General features: G+C 39.2%; 1 protein-coding gene across 1 annotated transcript; it reads left to right on the forward strand.

Annotated features, from left to right (window-relative positions):
* Positions 1-7: 7 nt before the first annotated feature.
* On the forward strand, positions 8-22,356 carry GANC (glucosidase alpha, neutral C). Its single transcript, XM_032188576.1, has 24 exons — positions 8-143; positions 1,066-1,128; positions 2,207-2,315; positions 3,926-4,053; positions 4,177-4,359; positions 5,468-5,513; positions 6,540-6,606; positions 7,846-7,942; positions 8,490-8,670; positions 9,144-9,297; positions 9,624-9,859; positions 10,798-10,924; positions 11,956-12,035; positions 12,945-13,088; positions 13,504-13,600; positions 13,986-14,087; positions 14,560-14,803; positions 15,778-15,842; positions 16,114-16,190; positions 17,194-17,268; positions 17,420-17,533; positions 17,981-18,093; positions 19,056-19,159; positions 20,001-22,356. The coding sequence occupies exons 1-24, from the start codon at positions 115-117 to the stop codon at positions 20,108-20,110; spliced, it is 2,745 nt and encodes a 914-aa protein (XP_032044467.1). The 5' UTR covers positions 8-114; the 3' UTR covers positions 20,111-22,356.
* Positions 22,357-24,685: the final 2,329 nt, after the last annotated feature.

Here is a 24,685-nt window from a genome sequence, read left to right on the forward strand (position 1 = left end):
GGGAGGGGGGGGGGGCGGAGCAGCCGCTGCCCGGCCTCCGATCCCCTCCGCTTCGCAGGGCACCCCCGGGGAAGCCCGGCCTCCGCTGCCGCCCCTCCGGCTGCAGCAGCCGCGATGGAGGCGGCGGCGCCGGGGGAAGCCAGGTAACGCTGCCCGCTAACGGCTCCCCGGCCGGCCCGCTGCTCGCTGCCGGTTGTGCCGGGCCGGCTGCAGGCAGCGGAGGGCCCGGAGCCGGCCGCCGGTGGGGACGGGGCTGCGGGGGACGTGGCCGAGCCGCCCCCGGCTGCGCGGGGCCTTCAGCTGACGGGAGGGGGCCCGAACGGGGTGGGGGGGGGGCTGCGGGGAGGTCCCCCCGGGCTGTGAGTGCGCGGTGAGCTGCCGCTGTCACCCACGGCTGCCCTCTGCGTCTGTGTGTGGTGTTTGTGTGTGTAATTAGCGTCCTGTGAGCGTCAGCTCTTCGTTTGCCAGGACTAAATAAAACCTAATTCTCTCCCATGCGTGGCTGAACTCGGTATGGTAGGGGAAACGTGCTGATGACAGGCGCTATTGGCAGTCCAATGTTTTCAGGCAGGCCAAAAATTTACTGTTTTCTAATACATCTAGAAGTTCTCTCAAGTCCCGAGATAACACAGAGCTGTTGGTTGAGCCAACAGAAGCCTCCTCTTCATTAGTCCCACTGCAGGCAGAAGAGGGACACAGGATTCCTCCTTTTCTGCCAGTCCTGTCAGTTTTTATTGCTGGAACATAATGTTTAAGGACTGCAGAGAGAGAACTTGCTTCAATATGCAAAGCCCCAAGAATTCACTTATGCAGAAATTCATCTCTGTTAGTCACAGATCCAACTGGCTGTCAAAATTATCACTTTAAAAGGAAGTGGCTTAGCTTTGACCTAAATGCATACAAATTCTTCCTATATCCAAACACAGTAGTTCAGAGTCCAACAAGTTTTATGTCATGGTTGTCTCCACTCTCCTTAATCCTCACCACTCTAGAGGGAGACGCCCATCATCTGATCTGTCAACAGGTGGTTTCTGAACACACGTAAATGTTTTCTGCTCTTTCTAGTGTTCAAGATGAAGCTGTGGACAAAAGCAACTTTAAGGAATGCAACCAGATTGCTTTTTACAGGTAAAGAGAAGAATTGTAGTGTAGGGTATTTGGTTTTGCAAACTCTTAAAAGTTACAGGAAGTAGTTTCACATTGATTTTTAATCACAACGACTGTGCTACTTTCAGGATGTTCCTTTCAAAGTGAGCATTCCACTAACCGGTCAGCATATTTTAAAAGGTAGAATCTCACCTCCATTGTATCCTGTCTAATGTTGCCCAGGTAAAACAAATGATCGCCCAGTGTTACACCAATTAGCCTCTGACATACAGGGTTATAGTTTCAAGTACCCAATTCTGTTCTTCAGGAAATTATGTTCCGAAGTTCCAGATAATATTTTGCCAATGGGAGCAAGACATCTTTTCACATCAGCCCTCTCTCACCTGTCACCGTTTTAACTTAAGACATCTAATTTCTCAACAGGAAGCTACTGCACAGTGGCAAGCCTCAGATCATGTTTCTGCTCTACTTTTAAACTAAATCCTTTGCGTGATTGCTGTAGCAGCCCATCCAGACTTTGGCCACTCTCCTTGTTCAGTTCCTGCTTTCATTTTAGCAGCTCAAACACTGGGTCTTGCAAAGCAGAGAGCCTTCTTAGGTCAGTAGATTCACGAGTATCCCTTGAAAATCAATTTCCTCAATGTATATCCAGGAGCTTACAAATTACAAATATGTATTGCTTATTCACTACAGAATGTAGAAGCTGTTCACTGGAGGGTTGGAAACCAAACATTAGTGTGTATAACAGAAAATAAAAAATGGATTATTCCGATGAAATTTATGGGGTTCTGGAAAGAAGTGAAATGTAACTGGGCAACTTCGATTTTAGTTGGTCACTTGAATTTATCCTGTTATTTAAAAAAAGATTTTTGGGATGGTGTTGGTTGACCAGGCCCCGCTATTTTCCATCTCATTCATATACACGTTTGCTTAGAACTATATTCCCTCTTTTTCCCCTTTACTTGAAGCACTAATAATAATTGTTTGAAAAAATTCAAGACAAATCATTAGTAAATATTTCCAACTTAATGGTATGTCCCTGTGTGTGATATAAGCCACAATAAGTAGGGAGTCTAAAAACAATTCTCTGTCTTGTCAGGCGTCAGAAACTTCTACGTCCTGGAAAATCCTTGTATCGAGCACTGCTGGATTCAGCCACATTAAGTGACGAGAATGTCAAATTCCAAATTATTCATGAGGAGAATAAGGTGAGATCTTACCTAGTATAAGAAAGAGCAGTGAATATTATCACCAGGTCTGATAATGCTTGCAGAAAGTTTTGAGATACTTCAGTGGTAGGTAATTATGATGCAAAGTATCAGCCTAAAGATGTCCTTACTAGTCAGTATTTATTTGACAACTTGAGACTGAGCAAGAAAAAGGGACATTTTAAGGAGGACATTTTAAGGAACTTAAAAAAAAAAATCTGTACTGACTTTATTAAAAATCTGGATCGACTCTTTTTTTATGTGAAAAAATGTTTTAATTCAGGTTTTCCCCACTATTCCAAAATAATACATAATTTTTCTATAATGGAATAAGAAGACACATGTTTCAACACCTCTCAAGCATACCTTTGTATTACCATATTTGATGAATGGCAACCTTTTAGGAAAAAAGTCTTTCTCACCTATCAAATTATTCATATATAAAAAAAGATCCAGGAAGAGGGTTATCTTCCATTTCTCTAATTTGACAGAATACCAGCTAACATACTCACTCAGGGAAAAGGCAACCTAAACCATCCACAGATTATGGGAGTTCGGAATGGCAGCTCTCCCCATTCCATGCTCTAAGCATCGCATTACGCAGGTAATGTGTATGAATGTATTATCTGCCTTCAGTGTTGATCCTGACCTTTGAAGTCAGCATAGAAAAAGGAGTCTTTTTTTTTTTTTTTTTTTTTTCTGCCTAGATCTTAACATAGGTGAAAGACTGAAGACCCTGCAGTTCTGTAGACTGGGAGTTTATTCAAAGATGGCATAATGTGAAGTGTATCCTAAGAAGCAGAATCTGGAACTCCAAATCAATTTTTCTGCCTTGCCTACATTCCATCTAGTCTTATGGCACTTTCACTCTTTCATGTCTTTGAAGAGAGTGGTACTGATTAGCTCCCAGGTAAAAGGAAAAGATAGCAGGCCAAAATTTTTCATCCAATTTTTGTGTCTCATGGGAGAAAAGATTCAGAAAGTGAAAAATACAGAAGTGCGAAAAAAAAAAAATATCTGATTTCTTGCATAGAGATTCTCCACAGAATAAAAATGAGTCATTTTGTGTGAAACAAAGAACAAAGTGAGTTTACAGTTCCCTGAAGTGTAAAATAGCTAGTTACACATCTTTATAAGTAGAGCAGTATCATCCGTTTTTATTCAGGTGTCTTTCTGACATGGGTCATCAGTCTGAGTACCACTGTGAATACCAGTGAACACAGAGCACTGATGCTTTTGCAAAAAGCCCACATCTCAGTAGTATCCTGCTCTTACATTTACACCACAGTACTAAAATTACCCAAACTTCAAGGTTATTGTATACTATCCCCGTTTTCCTTGTTACTTGTGGGGAGAGCTGCAAATATTCTAGGCATGAGAACCTTGAAGATAAAGAATCCACTTTAAAACAGTTGCTCTTCAAAGCAGCAAAGCAGAGCTAGCTGGTGTAAATTAGGTGGATGGTGACTGTTATTTTGTAGTACTAAAGAACACTAAATCAGAAAGCAGGCATGAGTGCTTTTTTCCAGACAGAAAGTGTCTGATGATGTTAAGTTGAAAAGTAAGTTGATGTTTTTTATCATTACCGGTTTATCTGTTTTTGCTCCCAGGTTCTTCTACAAGTAGAAATATATGAAATAGAAGGCAATATTTTTAGGATTAAAATTAATGAAGCAGCTCCTCTCAGAGCAAGATATGAAGTTCCTGATGTTCTTATAAAGGAACCTACCACCCAGAGGTGAGTGAAGGGACAATGTTTTAGCACCTTACTTAGTAACTTACAGCTTCATTTGCAAGGTTGTTTTGCCTTTTCCCTCATATGCTGATTCATATAAAACTGTTGCTGCTTTTCATTTGACAGACTTTCTGTATCCCAGAAGGAGGCAGGTATTTTGGTGCTGACAAGTGTTAATAAGGACTACACACTTCAAGTCACAGCAAACCCCTTCCAGGTTGAGCTACACTCCAAGGGTGAGACTGTTCTGAGCATGAATTCCAATGGGTTGTTATATTTTGAGCACCTCCAACCACCTCCTAGTGATAGGTACAGTACCTGTCTATCCCACCATTTGGTAATTGAGCTGTAGCTGAAAATAAACAATTATATTGGAATAGCAATTTTTGTGATAGAAACTCCCACATGTTGAAATCTGTCTTCTCTATTACTTCATGCCAGTAAGTATGCTAGTGAAGTTTTAAAAAAGAATGTCTAAATCAATTAGCTGCAGACTCTTTGAATCCCTTACAGCAGACATATGCTCATGCTAACCTAAGTTATTAACCAATTCTTTAATAAACTAAAGTGTCTTGTTCCCCTTGTCTTTTGGGGAATGAACGATGGTAATATGATAATATTCTTAGTTTTGCCTCATTTTATGACTAAACTTACTCTTCAGGTAAGTTTTGTTCACCATATAAGCTCTTCAAGTAAGTTACAATATGCCATATATGAGCTTGCAGATCAGTCCCACTGCAAAGTGCTGGAAGAATGAGAATTTACAAAGCAGACTGTGTCATGGCTAGGAAACAGGCATAGCAAGCATGTTTCTCATAGAAAGAATTATTTGAAAGAAAAATTAATTAACAGAGAGCCTTTAATAGAGAACAAAGACATGGGGATCTTCTGGGTGGGTAAAATGCTGGCACAGATAGAAATAAATGTGGAATCTGAAAGGATGAATTTAATTCAAGTGTAGAGTGAACACTATTTTAGGACATCAAATATTAAAATGATTTGCCAATCAGAGCTCTCTACAATTACATCAGTTTTCAGAGTAGTCTGGCACCTTAGGACACAAGGAAACAATCTCATGTTTTTCCAGGGGAGGCTTAGATTGGGTATTTGGAAGAATTTCTTCATAGAGAAGGTGGTCAAGCATTGGAAAAGGCTGCCCAGGGAAGTGGCGGAGTCACCATCCCTGGAGATATTTTTGAGTTGTATGGACATTGCACTAAGGGATGTGGTTTAATGATAGGTCAGGTAGATGGTTGGACTTGATAATTTTGAAACTCTTTTCCAATATAGATGAGTCTGTGATTCTAAAGCACTTTAATATGTAAGTGAATGCATAATGCTATATGGATTTTCTATTTTAATTCCTTCCATATGTTAACAATAAACTGATTATTTTTTATATATTTGTTTTCACTAGAAAATCTACAGCAGAAAACGAGGAGGCAGCAAGTGATTCTTCTAAGGTAGCCTATGCTTACTCCAATTCCATCATTAATATTTTGTAGAAAAGAGAATTGATTAAATAGAATCACATTTGTGATTTCTTCTGGTACTGTTCTTACAAACAGCCAAACTAACATGCAGCACATAATATACAGTAGATTGCCATGACTTCATCTTTATCATGACACCAGAAAGCAGTTCTTTTTCTTCACTATTGGAATGTATTACAGTGCACTTTGGGCTTTGTGGGCCTTTCATTCACATGAGAGATGATAGTGACTGAAAGTCCCACATCAGCTATTCCTTTATGAGATGTATCAAATATATTTTTTCTTAATCTAATGATTTTTTCAGTGAAATTTAAAGAGGATCTGGTATTTCAGACAGCAGTGTGTGTTTTACCACGGTTGTAGAAGGCATCAGCATATAGATCTGGCTTAAAATGTCTTCCATGGCCATTTTATTTACTTTTTTTTTCCTCTTTTGTTCTTGATCTCTCATTTAATTTGGACTACATATGTAACAGGGAGTTTCCTGTTGATATTTGGTCATTTTCAAATTCCCTTTTCTTTGCAAAGAGAGTTTCAAAAGAAAGAGACCTCTTTTGTAACAGTCCAAAGATATGCCTATACATACATCCATGCTTAGTACTGATGTAAGACTCCCTCTGGAAAAAGACCAGGTCCTGGCAGTGTATATAGGCACATGCCAGTTTTCTCAGGAGGCTGAGTTATGCCCATGACAATTTTAGCCTCCTGTAGAGCAGATGGCTTACTGTACCATCCTGTTAAAAACTGAAGAAGCTATGCTGCTTTCAGCATACATGCATCTGAACTATGGATTCTGCCAGGGAGTGTTCTTGCTTTGGAGGATTCACACTGCTGCAGCAGAATCTGAACTGCATTTTGGATTTATTTATGTTAGCCATATTAAAAAAAAAAAAAAAAAAAGTAACAATGCATGAATCTCATGTGAATAAAGACATTTTTCTTAGTACATGGTGTGAGTAGTTGCACTTACAGGCTTAGCTATTTCTGTTTATATAGGAGAAACAGGAGGATCTAGGTCACTGGCAAGAGAAATTTGGCAGTTTCTTGGATTTCAAAGCTCATGGTAAGTCTCAGTTTAGTTCTGAAAATGCCTTTACTGCTTTGTACATGTATTGACCTTTATTCATTCGTATTTCTGTTTAGCTGCTTAATGTTTATCGATGTCTCACTCAAACCTTTTAACTTGCCTGTAAGGTGTCAGTGGGTAACAAATCTGACAGAAGCACTGGAAATAATCATTAGATTTCTGTTCATCTGTGACGCATTTCATCAGCTAACTGCCATTTCCGAGTGTAACACTATCTGCATTGGCTGACTACTATGTAATACACTATTTCTTTTTATTGTTGTTTTTTGCTTTTTATATATTAACATTGATTTCACATGTTTATTCTGATGACATATCAGAAATCGTGGTATCTAAGCAATAATTGTTGCAGAGAAACTTCTGAAGTGGGGGACTACAAAGGAAAGTACTGAGCAGTCTTAAGGGACACTAAGAAGGGGATAGATACCTGGAAGTCAGAAGCTCAAATACAGTTTAAATTATGAATTACAAAAACTCATGACCCTTTGCTGCCTGTCCAGTTGCATTCTGCATTAACTAATTCTGTTAGCTCTGTCTGTTACTTCTATCATGCAGCCTTCTGTGGCAACCAGCACTGCCCAGCAGCTGCAGTATGCAGAGGGAAGTCTAAAAGAGCTTCCTTGTGGTGATAGAGGTTTCTGCTCTTCACCATTGAGACACACAGGAAAAAAAAGCAGGAAGCTTTTGCCCTCATTATTCATGCTGCGTCTGACATATTAGGCCAGCATCATGATTTTGCTGCTTCTCTGTATTGAGGGAGTAAAGTCCCTGGGGTAAGATTCTGATACTGAAGCCACTGCTTGTAGCTGAAAAGTGCAGAAAATAAGCAATTCTTACTCTGATGTTCACTCTGCTGTACCACTGTGCTGCAAAGATTGGCTTGTAGTTGCTGGGATAGAAACAGGAGATCATTTTAAGCAGTTTTACTACATAGTAAAGGAACTATTACGTGCTTTTTTTTCCTTTTTTTCTTTTTTTTCTTCATTTTATCTTAAGCAGATCAAAACTGGAAGAAATACAATAAAATCTGTTGCAAATGTTACCTCTGCAGTATATAACTAATGATGAAAGAAGTTGAAAACAAGTTTGAAAAAGCTAATTATTAAAATTTGCTTTTTATTTATTTTTTTACAATTAGGTTGTGATGCTTTCTTGGTTTCAGCTAAGCCCAAGAATGGAACTCTGTGCTATTCTCTTTTAATGTTATTACCTCAGGTCCAAGTTCTGTAGGTGTGGACTTCTCTTTACATGGATTTGACCATGTCTATGGAATACCACAACACGCAGAATCACTACTTCTCAAAAACACAAGGTAAAGCTGGCAGATTGCATTATTGCAGAGGAGAGCTGTAATACCGTGTAAATGATTTAATACAAACAGCAGCTTGAAATATGTGTATTATATCCCATATTTTATTTTAATGATATAGCAAACTGAATCATAAACTGTCCATGCGGAGTGAGTTGTTCTGCTTTACATTCTGCAATTTCATGAATGGCCCCTTTTGTTCTCTATCAAATTTCTATGCTGTCTTTATTCAGAATTGCACAATTAGTCACATCTAAGCAGAATTCTTAAAAGAGCAACTTCATGACGGACAGAAGAATTCAGAATTTTTATTTTAGGGCTTGGAATAAGTGAGCAGTATTCTCACTGATAGCCAAAATGTTGCTTGATTGAGATAGGTAGGACCAAAGCAAAGAAGCAGTATTATAGAAGGTCCACATTTCAGCCTGGAGGGTAAACAAAAGACCATAATACAGAGTGTTCAGTGAGTTCAGTGGAATGACAGTAGAGCTAAAATTGGCCTGGTTTGGGATGCTTACATCTAACAAATACATCTTTTTCTTTGTCCTAGTGATGGTGATGCCTACCGGCTTTATAATTTGGACATCTTCGGACACAAGATACATGATAAAATAGGTATTTATGGTTCAGTGCCCCTTCTCTTAGCACACAAGCCTAACAGAACTTCAGGGATTTTCTGGCTGAACTCTTCAGAAACACTGGTGGATATTAATACAAAGGCAGTAGCTGAGGTGAGAGTTGCCTAATTTCCTCGGAATTTAATATCAAAAGAAAACACAACGAGTCAGGGCCAAAAGCAAGATGGCAACATCACTGGAGACAGATCACATCAACTCTTGAGCACAAATATGTGAATTATGCTAAAACTGAAATAGTGAAAAAATCTTGCTTTATTCCAATGCTTGATTACATGATTAAAATTGGTCCTTTTCTTTATTACTCATGAATGATTAGAAACTAGTCACAGAAAAGTTCTAATTACCTTGCCCCTCATCATTTTATGTGATCTTTAACTGTTGCTCTTTATTTCACATAACCAGTATGCAAGGTAAAGGATTTGCTAAGAATATGTAATAAACTGTGTTTTTCTAATACCTGCCAGATATGTGTTAGTGGTAGAATTTCATGGGTCTCCATCTTTGATCCTTTAATGAACAAAAGTTTGATAGAGAAGAATTCAGCTCTACTTTGGTTTCCTTTAAAGCACATACAGTCCGGATCTGCTGCAGATACTGCTAAGCAGAGGGCAGTGCCTCTAACTGATGTGCGCTGGATGTCAGAAAGTGGGATCATTGATGTTTTCCTGCTGATGGGACCGACTGCGTTTGATATCTTCAAACAATTTGCACAACTGACAGGTACTAACTTAAATAATTGGAGTCAGTCGGTATGACAGATTTACCTTGGAGATTCCCCGAGGAATATTCTGTACTCAAGAGAGGGTTAATGTTTACCTTGTCCATTGAGTGCAGTAGGCCAATTGTTCCCAATCACTTGGGAACAACTGCCAGTCCCAGTCACTTGGGTGTGAAGAACATGCTCTAGACTTAAAATAGCCCAGCATTTCCTGGTTCCAAACAGTTACATGTTAATCACGACTCCCAGGTTAACTTTTCTGTAAAGTCTTCAGAAGAAATTGTGAAAAGCATTAACACTGTTAGCTTCATTCATATACTCTTCCTAGGCACTCAAGCCCTACCTCCCCTTTTTTCTCTGGGCTACCATCAGTGCCGCTGGAATTATGAAGATGAGCAAGATGTCAAGGCAGTAGATGCAGGTTTTGATGAACATGACATTCCATACGATGTGATATGGCTGGACATAGAACACACAGATGGGAAAAGGTATTTTACGTGGGACAAGAAGAAATTCCAGAACCCCAAGAGGATGCAAGAACTTCTCAGGAAGAAAAAACGCAAGGTAAATAATATATCAGGAAGGAATGAAATACTAATTTGTAGTGTGAAGTTACCTAATCAGCCTTAACCAAAGTACTTGAGATACTAGAAACTGTGTAACTAACGAAGTAAATTAGATTGTGTTGCAGTCTGGTGATGCTTCTCATGTGCAGGCTTTTTTTTAAATCCACCTCGTCATGCCATTATATTGTTTCATAGTTAGTTTAGTACCCTGAGCATCAGGCTGTTTGACCCCTTTGAAGCTCCATCTTTAAGAAGCAGCCCAGTGCTGTCCCTGATCAACAAAGGAGAAAATTATTCTACGTAATGTGAGCTTTCACCGCTATGCCAACCTTCCTTCAGCTGTCCTTGCTTCAGTTTTTCTTTCTAATGTATATGTTTAATATCTGAAAGTTGTGAATTGCTTAATGCTTGATGTTTGCCAACAGGGGAACTGTTGAAATAGTGTTCAAGTTTTATAGTCTCTTAGTTGGAGCTATTAGTACCTTCTCAGCTTTAGGGCAAGGCAGTTAATGGCAGAAGAAGGTACCTACAAAATATGATACTTGGATGTTAAAAACAATAGGAATTTCTGTTGTTGTTGTATGTCATACAAACTAAGATATATTTAAATGTCTTAAGGCAAATAAGTATATTTTCCCATTCACAGAATATAGCCATGAATTAAACACTGTGTTTTCAGGGAGTGGGGTATTAGATTTCAATTGAAACGTGTCAGGGGACTAAGTATGAATTCATGCCCTCCTTGTAAATTAGCTGTTACATATATGTGTAGTGCAGGATATACAAACATAGCTAAATGCTTTCTAAAATGAGTGACATAGCTACCTTCTTTACCTGAAACGAACTCTTTATATGCTTTGTATCAAAAGTTAAATTTCCCTGTTTCACTAACTGGAGTTGATGCTAATGATGCACTTTATTTTCTTATCCTGGCAGCTTGTCGTCATTGTAGACCCCCACATTAAAGCGGATCCCATGTATGCCCTGTATTCACAAGGAAAAGACAAGGGATACTTTGTGAAAGACAGAAATGGACAAGATTTTGAGGGTATCTGTTGGCCAGGTAAAAAAAAAAAAAAAAAAAAAAAAAAAAAAAAAAGTTGTTCGATCTGCATTTCAAGCTGTTAATTTTAAAAATTTTGCAAAATTGGGAGTCATTAAGGTAGAATTAATTTCTCACAACACTTTTTTTTTTTTTTAATTCATAATTTCAAATACTTTTGATTAGATTGTCTTTTGTACATTCATGTTTTAACTGCCTCAGCCATAACACTTTGTTGTGTCTGTTGGCTCTACAAATAGTCCCAGTGCCTAGAGCTAGAAAAGTTTTGATCAGAACAACCATCCCCTCTTCTCAAACTTGTTCTGGTTAAAATTAGTCTGGTCTGGTGCACTGAACACAGCTGTTGTAGGCTGGGTGAAAATTAAGTGAACCATGAAACCGAAGACTGATTCAATCACAATACAGTGATTTGACATACTGTTTTTCATGAGGTTATCTCAGAGTGAGTTGGTAGAGGGCAAAGGAGGTTGTCCTTGTTCTTTCCAGACAGCCCACAAACATTGTGGAACATCAATGAATACAGAAAAAATCGAGGGTATATTACAACTTCTAGTAGCATGGCAGTTTTTAACTATTACCATTTTAGCTATTACCATTTTATTCTCCCTGTGCATATGTATAAACGTATAACTGCAATAATTGGTCTTTCACTCATACATCTCAGGACGTTGTTATTCAGCTTCACAATGTCGCTTTCCTGTTTCAAGTTCAGAACACCAAGGGTGCTGTTTCTCCCTGGCTTCCTGTTAACATCCAAACATTTTTCAAACAGCTGGCATTCATCCTGAAATGGTGCTGAGCTTCAGACCTCCAGAGTCTGCATGTGTTGATCTGCAGATAGTGGCAAGAGGTGTACTGAGTTCCATGTTGGCCTGGAATTTGTTTTGGGGCTTTTGTCTCAGAAACAATATCAACCACGTTATTGCTACCTATTGTGGAAAGCATTCTAGCTGTAGGCTGCTGTATTTAGGTGCAAAGACAACACATACTCTTAAAAGCAGCTAAGTAACTAGGATCTCCCACATCCACAGGTTTGTCTTGTTACCTAGATTTCACCAATCCTGAAGTGCGAAAATGGTATGCAGATCAATTTGCCTTCAAAACATACAAGGTGTGTATTGATTTGTTCTGATCTACATGCTCCAGAAAGCCCAAAAACGGGTAAAAGAGAGAAGATAAAAAAAATGGCTAAGCAAGCTGGTGGCTTTTGTAGTTGTATTATCATAACATACATGAAAATATCGTGAGAAACTGAAATACCATAGAAGGATTCTCTCCATGGACTCGTCTACACTGAGAAAGCTAGAACCTGTACTCTGCCACTGAAACTGCTTACTTAATTGTAGCAGTAGGATGGACAGAGTGCAGGCATTTTAGCAGCCCATCATCTAACACCACTGCTGCATTACCTGTTTTTACTACCATGACAACACACAAGCAGTGAGATGGGAGTGCTCTCATAGCTCATGGTCACATCTCCTTCACATTCCTTTCAGCACTTTTGCCCAGTGCTGAAGGTGCCTGGGTGGACACTACCAGACACCTCCAGTTTCTCCCACCCTCCACTGAAGGTTGCTTCAACATTACTGCAAAGCTAATCACTCCCTTCACAGACCTTGCTTGGCATTTCCCCTGGTGCTTTTCCTGTACAGTTTTTCTTTTCTGGCCTCTGATTTATTTTTTTTTCCTTCATGGCTATTTATTACGTCTCTTTTGGCCTTCTCTGCCTCTTCTCCCTTACCAGAAGGAGGGAACAGCAGATGACTTCGCAACTCCACTGAGTTTTATGAGAACTACAAAAATCAATTGGGCTTTCAGACTGCCACCCTGAATGTAAAAGCCACCAAGAGAAAAGGGGGGAATGACTGGCAGCTTCCAAGTGACCACAGGAGCATAATAACCATACCTTGCTTTGCTGCTGCTGTTCCTACTCAAACCCCAGACTGGTCTGACACCCACTATAGAGATATAAGTCTCAGCAATGCCTGTCTTATGTCCTAACTGCAACCTTGTACCATAGGGGTCCACTAATATCCTCTTTGTGTGGAATGACATGAATGAGCCATCAGTTTTCAAAGGAGCAGAGCTAACAATGCAGAAAGATGCTGTGCACTACAACAACTGGGAGCACCGGGAATTGCACAACCTCTATGGATTCTACCAGGTAGAGTATCTGGAGACACAGACCAGCAATTATCTGCCCTTACAGGGTATGCCTAATGTGATAAGGATTGTATTTAAACAGTAATAGGTATGCTCTAACCTCCATCAGGTTACAGAATGAAATTCTGCTGCAATAGGTATTGCCGTATTTGAGATAAATGTCTCTGTCACAATAGTATGACAATATCCATACATCTCTAATGTAACAATGTAATGACATTGGCTGTGACTACACAAAATCAATATTTTGTTGTTGTTCAAGTATATTGTAGTAGGAAAGAGTTGGTTTAACAATAGCTGTTATTTGTGGGCACTCATTTCTTAATTTTCCTGACTAGGAAGGGCTAAGAAGGCAGCGTTGCAAATATTTTAATTGGAAAGCTCATCCTCCTTACTTTTATATTCATGATTTTCAGCAAATGGCAACTGCAGAAGGACTCATCGAACGTTCTTCAGGAAAGGAAAGACCATTTGTTCTCACACGATCGTTCTTTGCTGGGTCACAGAAGTATGGTAAGCAAGGACTAGCTTTCCTTCTGGTTTGTTTTCTTGAGCTTGGTATATAGTAGTTAAGTCTAGAGAGGACAGATATATATTTCTATATCTTAGAAATACTGGAATAGTGACATCCTACAAGTGCAAGTGATTGAAAAAATACAAGGAAGGGCTGGCAAAGCATGTACAAGTTAAAGTCAGAATAACAATCTTTATCCTGAGACAAAGCACTATGGTTTTTGGATATTTCAGGAGCATGCATATAAAGGAAAAAAAAGAAGTTGCAATGAACAGCAGTTCACCAGTTTTCATGACCATCCCTGTTTTCTTTCCTTAACTGCAAGCATAAGTTGAATCATACATCTGAATTTCCTGTGTAAGCCTGAGACTGAGTAAATTTCAGGGGCAGTGTGGACTGGAGACAACACAGCAGAGTGGGGTTACTTGAAAATCTCCATTCCAATGCTTTTGACCATCAGCCTGGCAGGGATTTCATTCTGTGGAGGTAAGCTGTTTAGTTGGAGTTGCTCACTACACAAAATCTGCTAGTGCCACCAGACTTCAACACAGATAGTGAAAAGCTCAACAGCATTTCCAGTTGGATTCACAGATGATTCACAAACGATTTCAGATGCTAAAAACCTGTCTCTCACCATCATTTCTCCTCTTAGTCTTCTGTAGTGTTTGTGTCCTGGAACGACAATCTCCAGGTGATGGTCTGTAGCATCACTGTGGCAGTCCTCTGCCACAGGGGAAGGCACTCAGCCTTCAAAAGGTCTCGATATTTTTATTAAAGGATAACTTACTACCTCCATTTTCCGCTCTTGATTGGACAAGCAGTAACTCAACAGCAGAACTGCAAGTACACTGTGAAATTCATGAATTTATATCCTTGGAATGTTTGTTAGAGGAGATCTTTGAGTTTTTCAGAATAATTTCCAAAAATGTGTATTTTTATTTGTCTGCGCAATATCTAGCTGATGTGGGAGGGTTCATTGGAGACCCAGAACCAGAATTGCTTGTTCGATGGTATCAGGCTGGAGCCTACCAGCCCTTCTTCAGAGGTCACTCTAACATGGAGAGCAAACGGCGAGAACCGTGGCTCTTTGGGGAGAAGAATACCCAGATCATCAGGGAAGCCATTAGAGAGCGCTACGTCCTCCTGCCGTACTTATACACACTGTTCTATCGGGCACACACAGTGGCTGAACCAGTTATGAGGTAAGCACTTAAGTCAGGAGGTTTAGTGATTATCCTCAGGAAGTTACTTAGATGAGGGACTTAAATTACTGAATTACTCTCTCTTACATTTGTGATTACTTATTTAAATAGTAAAAAAGAAAGAAAAAGCACAAAAATGTCTACATTCTGTTTTATTCCCTTCTGCAAGCCTTCAAATGAAGCTGGCATTGATGTGTACTGCCCACAATGTTAAATAAAGCCTTGAATATGTTAAATTTACTGCAATAGGTACAGAACTAAAGAGGAAGCATGGTATTTTTCTCACAGACACAGTGGAAAATATGTCTCATTAGCACCCACATGACCAACAAGGCTACAGTGAACAAGTGAAGGTCTGTAAGTAAGTGGGTGAGCCAGGCTTTCTTTATAAGGAAACCCGGGGAATTGCTGCAGACTGTAATTTGAATGAGCTGTTTTTCTTATACTATCTCAAACTCTAAATACATGACACCTATTGTGCACCTATTGCACTTCCCTTTTTTGAGAACAGAAGAAGTTGAACTTCTGGTGGAGGTTACCCAGTCTGTGACAGGAGACATACTGCAAAAGCAGTAGTGAGCTTCTGAGAACAGGAAGGAGTAGTCAGGGACTAGCTCATCAGGTTTCAGCATTGTTGGTCAACTTTGATAGAAAGGCTCATCCATCTCTCCTTTGCTAGAGGGAAGGCATCTGTAGTGCAAGTTCATAGGGAAGAAGGCAGGAAGGAAGAAAACGAGGGTTTAGGGCGCTAAACAGTGGACATATAGGAGTGCCATAGCCTGTGTTGTACTGGTAAATCTCATCAGTGACTTAGAAGTGGTACTTTAAGGCACAGAAGAGGACGTTACTTTATCTTCAGTTCTTGATAGCTGTAAGGTGAGGGAGAAAAATGGAACCTAAAAATGCCAGAAAGTCTTGAACAAGGTGGTGGGAGAAGAGAAACTAACTGAATTCCACCGTCTGTCTTTCTGCAGGCCTCTCTGGGTAGAGTTTCCAGGGAAATTAGAAACTTTTGTTGTGGAAAATGAGTACATGCTAGGTAAGCAGGTGTGGGTGGGTGAGCAATACCGTCCAGCTGCATTACAGTACCATAACAGAAAGAGACTGAGCAACCATGAGCTCCTCACACGTGCCTTTTTTCCCAGTACAAAGTGAACATAAGCACATGCCAGGCTCAAGCAAGCCCTTAAAATGGCTTTGGGAGGTTGACAACCCCCAGGCAACACCAGAGCATGGTGCTGCTGCTGTGATGAGATGCAGCTTTGAGAACCGCAGCAGTCATTCATTGCCATGTTTATCTTTTACTCCAGGAAATGCTCTGTTGGTGCATCCAGTCACGGACAAAGAGGCCAAGGCAGTGAGTGTTCTGCTTCCAGGGTCAGAGGAGGTGAGGATCATACAAAGCTGCTCAGCCCACACAAGTGTTTTATATGGCAACCTCCCAGCTCCCCACGTCATAATTGCTGCATGCTGCCACTGTGCTGTGTGTTAGCCATTCTGTGTCACTCTGAGCCTTCCTCATATCTTGATACCTCACAGTAAATTTACACCTGTGCTCTTCCAAGCTCTTCTATGCACAGATCTCAGGTCTCCTATAATTTGTATCTCCCCTCGAGGCTCACTGCTTCTCATGAAACACCAAAAAAAAAAACTCACTAAATTATCAATTAATTATCAATTCCTTTTCTTTTCTCATGTGTCACATAGGGTTGATCTTGTCTTTTCACATGGAAGAAAAGGGCTGTTTGAAGGAAGGTCATAAGGAAACCAGGGGGAAGCTGAAGAAGGGAAAAATTATAACAAGGAGATACAAGCTTCAGTAGCCTGGGATGTGCATAGCAGACACTGACATGTACAGAGATCAGTTCCTCTCTGAAACTGAGTTATTAATCCACAGGATGGCACTGTGATCCACTTCTACACAGACCATTTGTCTGCAGCAGCTGAGAGGTGAAGGAAGAGAAGGAATTTCAGGAAAATAGTTCCAAAGGGAAAGCTTGAGTTTCAGCTCTAGAGGCAAATGAGAGGAAAGACAGAAGTAAAGGAGAATGCTAAAGACCATGCAAAGCTTTGTGACTCCACCAGTGCACCAGAAGATACTAACAATTCTTTCTTGAATTTAAGGAGAAAAACAGATGAGGCTCTCCAAACATGCTAAGAAAAATATTTTTATCAATATCTCTGTGGGAATTCAGTGCCTGCCATACCTAAAGTAGTTAAACCTGCTTGCAAGAGCAGTGCGTGGGAAGTTTCAGGTGTAGCTATTTCTTGTGATTTATTAACAACTTCATTGTTATTATTTGCTTCAAGATAAATATGCTCATTCTGGACCTCAGCATTTCTAGATCCTGCCATATATGTTGTGCTCATTCTTTTTTCATTTTTCTTAGATTTGGTATGATTTCAGAACATTTATACGAATGGAAGATCCAGGCACTCTGAAGATCCCAGTAACACTGGACAATGTATGTTAATTAAATAGTTTTCTTTATGTGCTTGCAGTAAAAGTTTATTTCTGAGGTTTGATACAAAAGAACTTAAGTTTTCCCTGCTCCCAGTTGAAATTATACAATTAAGAGTGTGTGAACCTTTCTACCCTGGCCTTGTTTTTGGCAGATTCCTGTATTCCAGCGAGGAGGCACTGTGATACCTCTTAAGACTGCAGCTGGAAAATCTACTGAATGGATGATAGATGTTTCTTACGAACTCCGTGTGGCCCTGGACACAGAGGTACTTAGAAGTGATATTCCCTTTACAAAGTTGTCTTTTACTGCATTTATGCTTTTTTAGGTGCTTGTTCTCTGTTCAATGAGCATAGTGGTAACTGCATCTGGATTTCCAGTGGCTCTCCTCTACTGTTCTTTATTGTCAGGGGGCTCCCACCTCCCTACCACTGTTTCCTCAGAGTAAAAGTATCAGAGTGTAGCACAGGTAAAACATTTTTTCTGACCTTTCTCAGGCCTCTGCAATTCCCTTAGAAGAAGAAACAGAGAATTGGCAAGCCACAAATTTCTTGGACATATACACAGAACTTCCCACAACTGTCCTTTCTAATGAATAAAGTGACACCTGACACCCACATTAATAACATGTAGTGAGACTTTTTCTTTTTAAATGTATCATTGTATACTCCCAGAAGCTGTTGTTAATTTGGTCTCTATCTGATGTGTTTCACAGGCCCGTGCAATAGGTGAGCTCTACCTAGATGATGGGCATTCATTTCAGTACCTCCACAAGAAGCAGTTCCTGTACCGGAAATTCACTTTCCACAAGAACATTCTGTCTTCCAGGTAACAGCAACTGATGCAGACAAAAGCCACTCAACATACTGCCACTGGAAATGCCTTTTCTAGCTCATTATGACTGCCTTGTAAATAAGGAAATATTAGTGTTATCTATTTCTTAGCGAAGTTCCAAAAATATCACTAAATACTTGAAAGGAAACAGAACCTAAATATGCCACTGTCACACTTCTACTACTGAAATCTGCTGCTCATGCATAAATAGTGCAGTGAAGTGTATAAATAATAAAGGCATTTCATTATTCCCTCAGGCTTCAGAAATGTACAGTAGGTGGTCCTCAGACTACAAAATATAACAGAGAGCAAAACTGTAGACTAGGTTAAATAACGTAGCCAAAAGCATGCTTCAAATTCCCTTATCTCATAAGTGAAATCTGAAAATCTTCAAAATTCAGGATAGAAATGAAAGATTATTGCTAAACTACTAGAAAATCTAGGAGTTGCCAAAATAAAGTAATTTAAATGAATGATATAACATTGTTTTCCCCAAAAAGGAAAATTTTAGTTTAATTTGGATATGAGGGCTTTTTTAGAGCTTTATAATAAATACAAATACATGAAATTATATTAGTTGCAAAATGAAATTTAGTTGTGCTTAAGACTGGAACATTTTACTTGCAAAATGTTAAAATAAAGATTACATTTATATTTAGGGGTTTCTACTGCCATTTTACAGAAATTGAGAATGTTTCTTGTTGTCAAAGCTGCGTTTTTTGCCACAAAGCTTCTCAAACTTTTTTTCCCCTTTTAACTTTGTGAAATCTGCCATGCAGTCAAAAATTAGCTGATAATGGGAGAAAAATTCTACTTTTTTCAGGAGAAATGTAAATAGAGGAATGGAAACCTGTTTAGGGAACTTTCAGGATGAGACTAACACAGTATTTTTTCAGTGTGATACTGAACTTCTACTGATAGACAGAAACTATATGAAATAATTTTATTTTTTTCAGCTGCATGGGCGAAAGTGGACAATACCACACCACATGTGTAGTTGAACGGGTGATATTTCTGGGACTTGGACAACAACCCACTTTTGTATCAGTCTGTTCCAAGGGTAATGCATTGACTTTCATTTTACTACAATTATTCAAAGTACTGTTATACTGTTGCCATTCATTAGAGGTGACAAACTGACAGCTCTACAAATAAACTGCTATAGCACAGGGAACATCTTTGTTTATGTACTGCTGCTTGGGTAGCAAGGACAGAATATAGTTCAATTATCCAGTAGCTAATCACCACTAATATTACATGCAGACCTGAAGAACACTTGTTTTGTAAGGCAGTGAATGTATCAGTAGATGTGCTTCAGAATTACCAAGTTCTGATAGTTGTACTACACAGAATACGACCAAAAATAGCATTTTTATTGAAAAACCGGTCAGTTGGTCCAGGTACAGATAAGATCTATAAACCTGCATAATAGTCAAAACCAGGAAATTTGAAGACAAAGAACAAATTACTTTTCTCTTCACTTTGTTTATTCAAAAGCTCCTGGACATCTTGACTTTATGGGGATCTCTAGAAGTTGTGAGGGATCCTACATGTATAGACAGCAGCATTTACAAAAAGGGCTTTTCGCTTTTGGCTGCTTTCCAAACACCGTGCAAATCATGGATATGGGTTTCCTACCTCTATCTGTCAAACTTAGGACATTTAGGGTGCTTAAAGTAACAACTATGCTCAAACAAGGTTTAACTTTTGCAGAAAAATCTTTGAATAATTGTAGGAAAACTGATGTACCATAAGTCACTGATTTAACTACTGTTTGTTTTGTATTCAGTCCTTTCCACCAGTGGCAGGGAGTCTGAATTGAAAACTGGAAGGAGTCATGCGTAGTTGTGTTTCAAAAGTGTTTACCTAAATCATACAATAAACTCTCTTGTCCTGTTCAGATGGGAAAGAAAAAGAAGTGGTTTTCACATACAATACGAAGACCTCTGTGCTGACACTGGAAAATTTAGCCCTGAGCATTGATGCTGACTGGAAGATTTGTATCAAGTGAAAGACGATGCAACTTCTTCAGAGAATTCATTGAAAGGTTGAAGGGAAATCAGTTTGGAGGACTTGGAGCGTTCACTTGAATCCAGTCAAATCAAGGAACCTATTTCCTACTCTGTCAACCCCAAACTAATATTTTTTTCTTTAAAACACAAATTTGAACTTGGATAGCTTTTCTGTTCAGAAAAGGTAATAGCACTATGATTGTATCTGTGGGGAAAGAGCTAAATACTATCTGTTCCAGACTAGCTTCAGTTAGGCTTTAAGATTAAGTTCTGCTTTCACTTGCACCAAAAAAAAACATGAATTGATGGTATGAGATCGTGGCTTATTGGCATGGGGTTTAATGTATTTGGCAATCCCACCTTTCACACATTAGAGTACTTGAGAAGAGATAAACTGTGCCAGTTTGACAAAGAACATCATTAGCTACACCTGATAGAGAGGTTATCATCAGAGTTCTGTCTGCAAGATGCCTCATGAAAACAAACCCGGAAGGAGACACCCAGGGTCATTACAGATATTTCCTCTTTAAGTCTTTATAACAGTGCAAAATTAGGCATTCTATACTGGAAAATGAACAACAGGCTAGCTGAACAGTTCAGTCATTGAAAGTAAAGTTTGAATAAGTAGTGCCAGCCAGTTTTATGATAGTAAAAGACAGTGATGTGGGAGTGTAGAAGTCTTTCTAATAGCTGGTGAAACTTTTTCGGAAAAGGCACAGGTCTATAGCAGTGGTAGCAGGTTAGGGTAGCAGCTAGACTCACATGGAAACATCTTCCACAGTATTGCTCCTCTCTTTCTGCCAGAGCTACTTAAACAAAAAAAAACGTACAAAGAAAAGTAGAAGGTATTCTGTTAGGAAAGAATTGACCTGTTTTGAATAATTGAATGTCATTGGTTAAAGTTAGCCTGGTGAAGCAAGGGTCCTTATGTGGAGCTCTGTTCCTCCACATCTTCAAGCGCTTGTTATGATCTGGCTTCTGTTACACATAGTTTAGTAATTTCTTGGTCAGCTTTTAGTATCTGGCTGAGATTTGAGCTTTGTAGGTGACAATGAAAAAGCTTATTCACACAAGGGAAATTTGAAGTGCTTAAAATTTTCTTTATAGCAGAAAATGTTTTAAATTAATGGGATAAGTTCTGCATTTGGCTGTCTGATTTCATACTTACTCCCCTATTCTTTTAAAATTGACCCTAATGCTCCCCTGCCTCTTTTTCCAACCATCTCTGCATACAGAACTGCTGTGTCCTGCTGTTTTCTTTCCTTTCAAAACTAGAAGACATCATGAGAGTCCTACATCCTGCTTATTTCCACAGCCATTTCCATATGAGGTCTCTCTCTTCACAGGCTACCCACTGCTCTACAGTTCAAGTTGTTTGCCCTTTCCATTTGCTACGCTTTTAAAGTATATTATTTTAAAACCAGTTCTGCTTTGAGTCAAACCTAAACGTGCCATCAGTTGGGTTTTGTGGATATAAAAAAAGGCAGAAATGACTTGGTATCTTTTAATATGATAAGGAAATATTTTCTAAAAACATTAGTGAATTAAATCATAGGAAAAAGAGAAGGACGGTCCCTATTTTTTGCCCACTAAAAGGGACATAGTCCATTTGTAGGTTGTTTCTTACTCCTCATCCTAAGTCCTCTCTGCGCTTGCCCAGTCATTTCCCACCTGCTGCTGTTTGTCCCCTGCAGGGCAGATTTCTGGGAACATCAGAGCAGACTACGTGTGACTACTACACTCCTGAGTACCAAGTGCAGTTTGTTTCCCACTAGACCCTTAAGTTCCTACCCCCCCCCCCCCATTCTGTAGAGCTGTTTTTCAGCTCCTAGCAGACACCACGAACCCCCAGTCCAGGAGCTGGAAACTAGCAGCCTAAACTAGCAGACTAAATAATGCTTAATGCAAATAAGTAAATCCAGGTGGGACAGTAGCATATAGATCTTATACATCTGTAAGAAGAGAGACAAAACCTATTTTTGAGACAGACCCTATTTTTCTATCAGTTTCTAAGCTTTACTTGATAATTGCTTCTTTTATTTAAGCATAGTGATGCTTCTGGCAGGGTGTAATTATTGTCTGGAGCATTTTAGTGAAATGTTTTAACTGATTTTTCTGAAATTTGAAAGTAAAATGAAGTAACAATGAAGTGAGTTGTATGCTTATTCCTTCTGAATTTCTACTGTTGAGAATCATTTAAGTATTATTTGAAGTGTATCTGATTAAAGTGAATGACGAACATTTATGCTATGACTCTCAGTATATCTGCACCACAGAAAGTACTCATAGGTCAAATTTTCAGTGTTATGAAGTGCCTAACTTCTGTGGATTTCAATAGGAATTATTTGCTCAAACCATTTTTGAAGTTGTCTTTACATAATAAATTCAGGGGAAAAAAATCAAAAAAATGTTTACATTCATGTTTGTAGCAACTCACATGCTTTTCCACACATTTTGCCATAAATGAAGAAATAAGTTTGTAATATATCTCTACAGAAAGTAATCGAATTCAGATACTGAAAACAACAGCAGATAGAGCTTCATAAAAATAAAATAGAAAGATTATCATCCATGTAGATGAATTTTGCTTTATCTGAGCAGGTGTTGTGGGTTGGGGTACTTCTAGTCACAAGAAATACTATTGCAAAGGGTGTTTTGATACCTAAGGGATTACATACAGGGGGATTGATACAAAGGGATTTTTTGCTGTTTGTAGCAGACAGTGTATCTATTCTTTTCTATGGCAAATGGTGTTTCTTTAAAGACACCAGTTTTCTTTCACTGGCAACTCCTGTTCATCACCAAAAAAAAACCAAACAAACAACAACAACAAAAAACACTGTTTTTTGAACAGATATAAGCAGAAAATACTTCTCAACATCTATAAAGAGCAACATTGGGTTAAAAGTGAGACGTGCCAACCTGCCATTTCCCCACCCCAAGAACAAATATATATAAGCCACTGCCAGTCCTTCACTTGATCCTTCTCTGCAGTCCTGCAGTCTACAAAGAGTCTGTCAGGTACAACACCTTGTGCTACTACTGTCTTTCTTTCCAAAACAGAGCTCTGTGTATGAGACATAACAGATAAATGTTTGTATTGGGCAAAACAGGAGAAGGTGAAAGACAGAATATACACATATATTCCAAAATGAGCATTTTTTCTGAAGTTGTGCAGTGAGAGGCCTTTGCATTTTACTACTTGCAAACCACTTACTTACTTACCACTTGAAAAATCCTAGATAGAGTGACACATGGCTATGCCGGACAGCTTGGCAGAGACATGTCAAACATGAGACCTGCAATCCTGCATCTAAATGTAATGAGGAAGTCATCAATTCTGCAGCTGGACAACCTATCGTGAAGCAATTGCATTCCTATTTCCACACACAGTCAAATCTCTCCTTTCTGACTGCCCTGTTGGTGCAGGAAGCTTGTATTCATGATAAAAAGAAAAAATGTCACAATTAGAAGCATAAGTGTTAATAACTTTTAGCTCCTACAGGTTAGTATAGCTTAACTATATTACCTTCTTCAAAAGGTTGCCCTCATGGAGTTTTTAAAAAGACCATAGAAATGGTCTGTTGTACTCAATTTGAAATTAATAAATTGAGCAAACAGCTGAGAAACAAAAAAGAACCAGTGCTTTGGCGTAATACCACAGTATTAGAGCAAAAGGTCAGCGATGCGTACATCAGCCAGACTCTAGATACTAGTTTCACTAGGCAAAAATAACGTTGACGTCACTGTGTGATTTAAGACTTCACAATCAAAAATAAAAATAAAGGTTTAGGGGGCTTTTCTTGACATACAGACAATGTCAACTATTAAAAAACTTTTTATAGAGAAGAACAATGGGGTTAAGGAAGAGCAACTTGATTTTCTTTCATAAAGACACTGAATTCATCCCTCGCCCCAATCTTGTGTTACATAATAAATGTTTCAAGTCAGACATCTCTAAGACTGGTATATCCTAACACACACAGAACGGCCCAGTACTGGGCCCCTTACAAATTTTACTGCCCCTGTATGAAAAGGTCCTTCTCACATGGGAAGTAGGTATCACTAAGTGAATATTAGAGCTCACAAGCTGCTCTCTGATGTTACTTGGAGGATCCAGCTCCCAGCTGGCAGGTGTTGAAATGGCCTCAGTAGCATCAAATAAAATTACTGGTTTTGCTATTGGGACTGTGTCTTCAGATAATCATCTCAATTTTTTTTTTCTTCTGTAGCAGAGTAGAAACAACAAGTCAAGTACAACAGTTTCTTAAGGAGTGTCAGGACTAGTTTATTGGCTAGGGGGACCTCATGAGTACGTTCCCAAACCAGTGGGGTTTTTTTTCTCTCTAGCAAAGGAAAAGAAGAGCTGCATGCACCAGGAGTCAGGCTGCACACAGCTCCTGGCCTCAGCACAAGCTGTGCAGCAGACTGACACCACCACACTAACCCCCTCCCTATCACTTTCCCTCTCTCTCACTCCTTGCCCGTAGATATTTTTAGATTTCACTGGTTAAAGCTCGCCTCTTCTCAGTGTTTCTACACACAGGGCCAGCAAACATGCTGTAGATAGTACA

The sequence above is a fragment of the Aythya fuligula genome, chromosome 5 (genome assembly GCF_009819795.1).
Source record: "Aythya fuligula isolate bAytFul2 chromosome 5, bAytFul2.pri, whole genome shotgun sequence".
NCBI lineage: Eukaryota > Metazoa > Chordata > Aves > Anseriformes > Anatidae > Aythya > Aythya fuligula.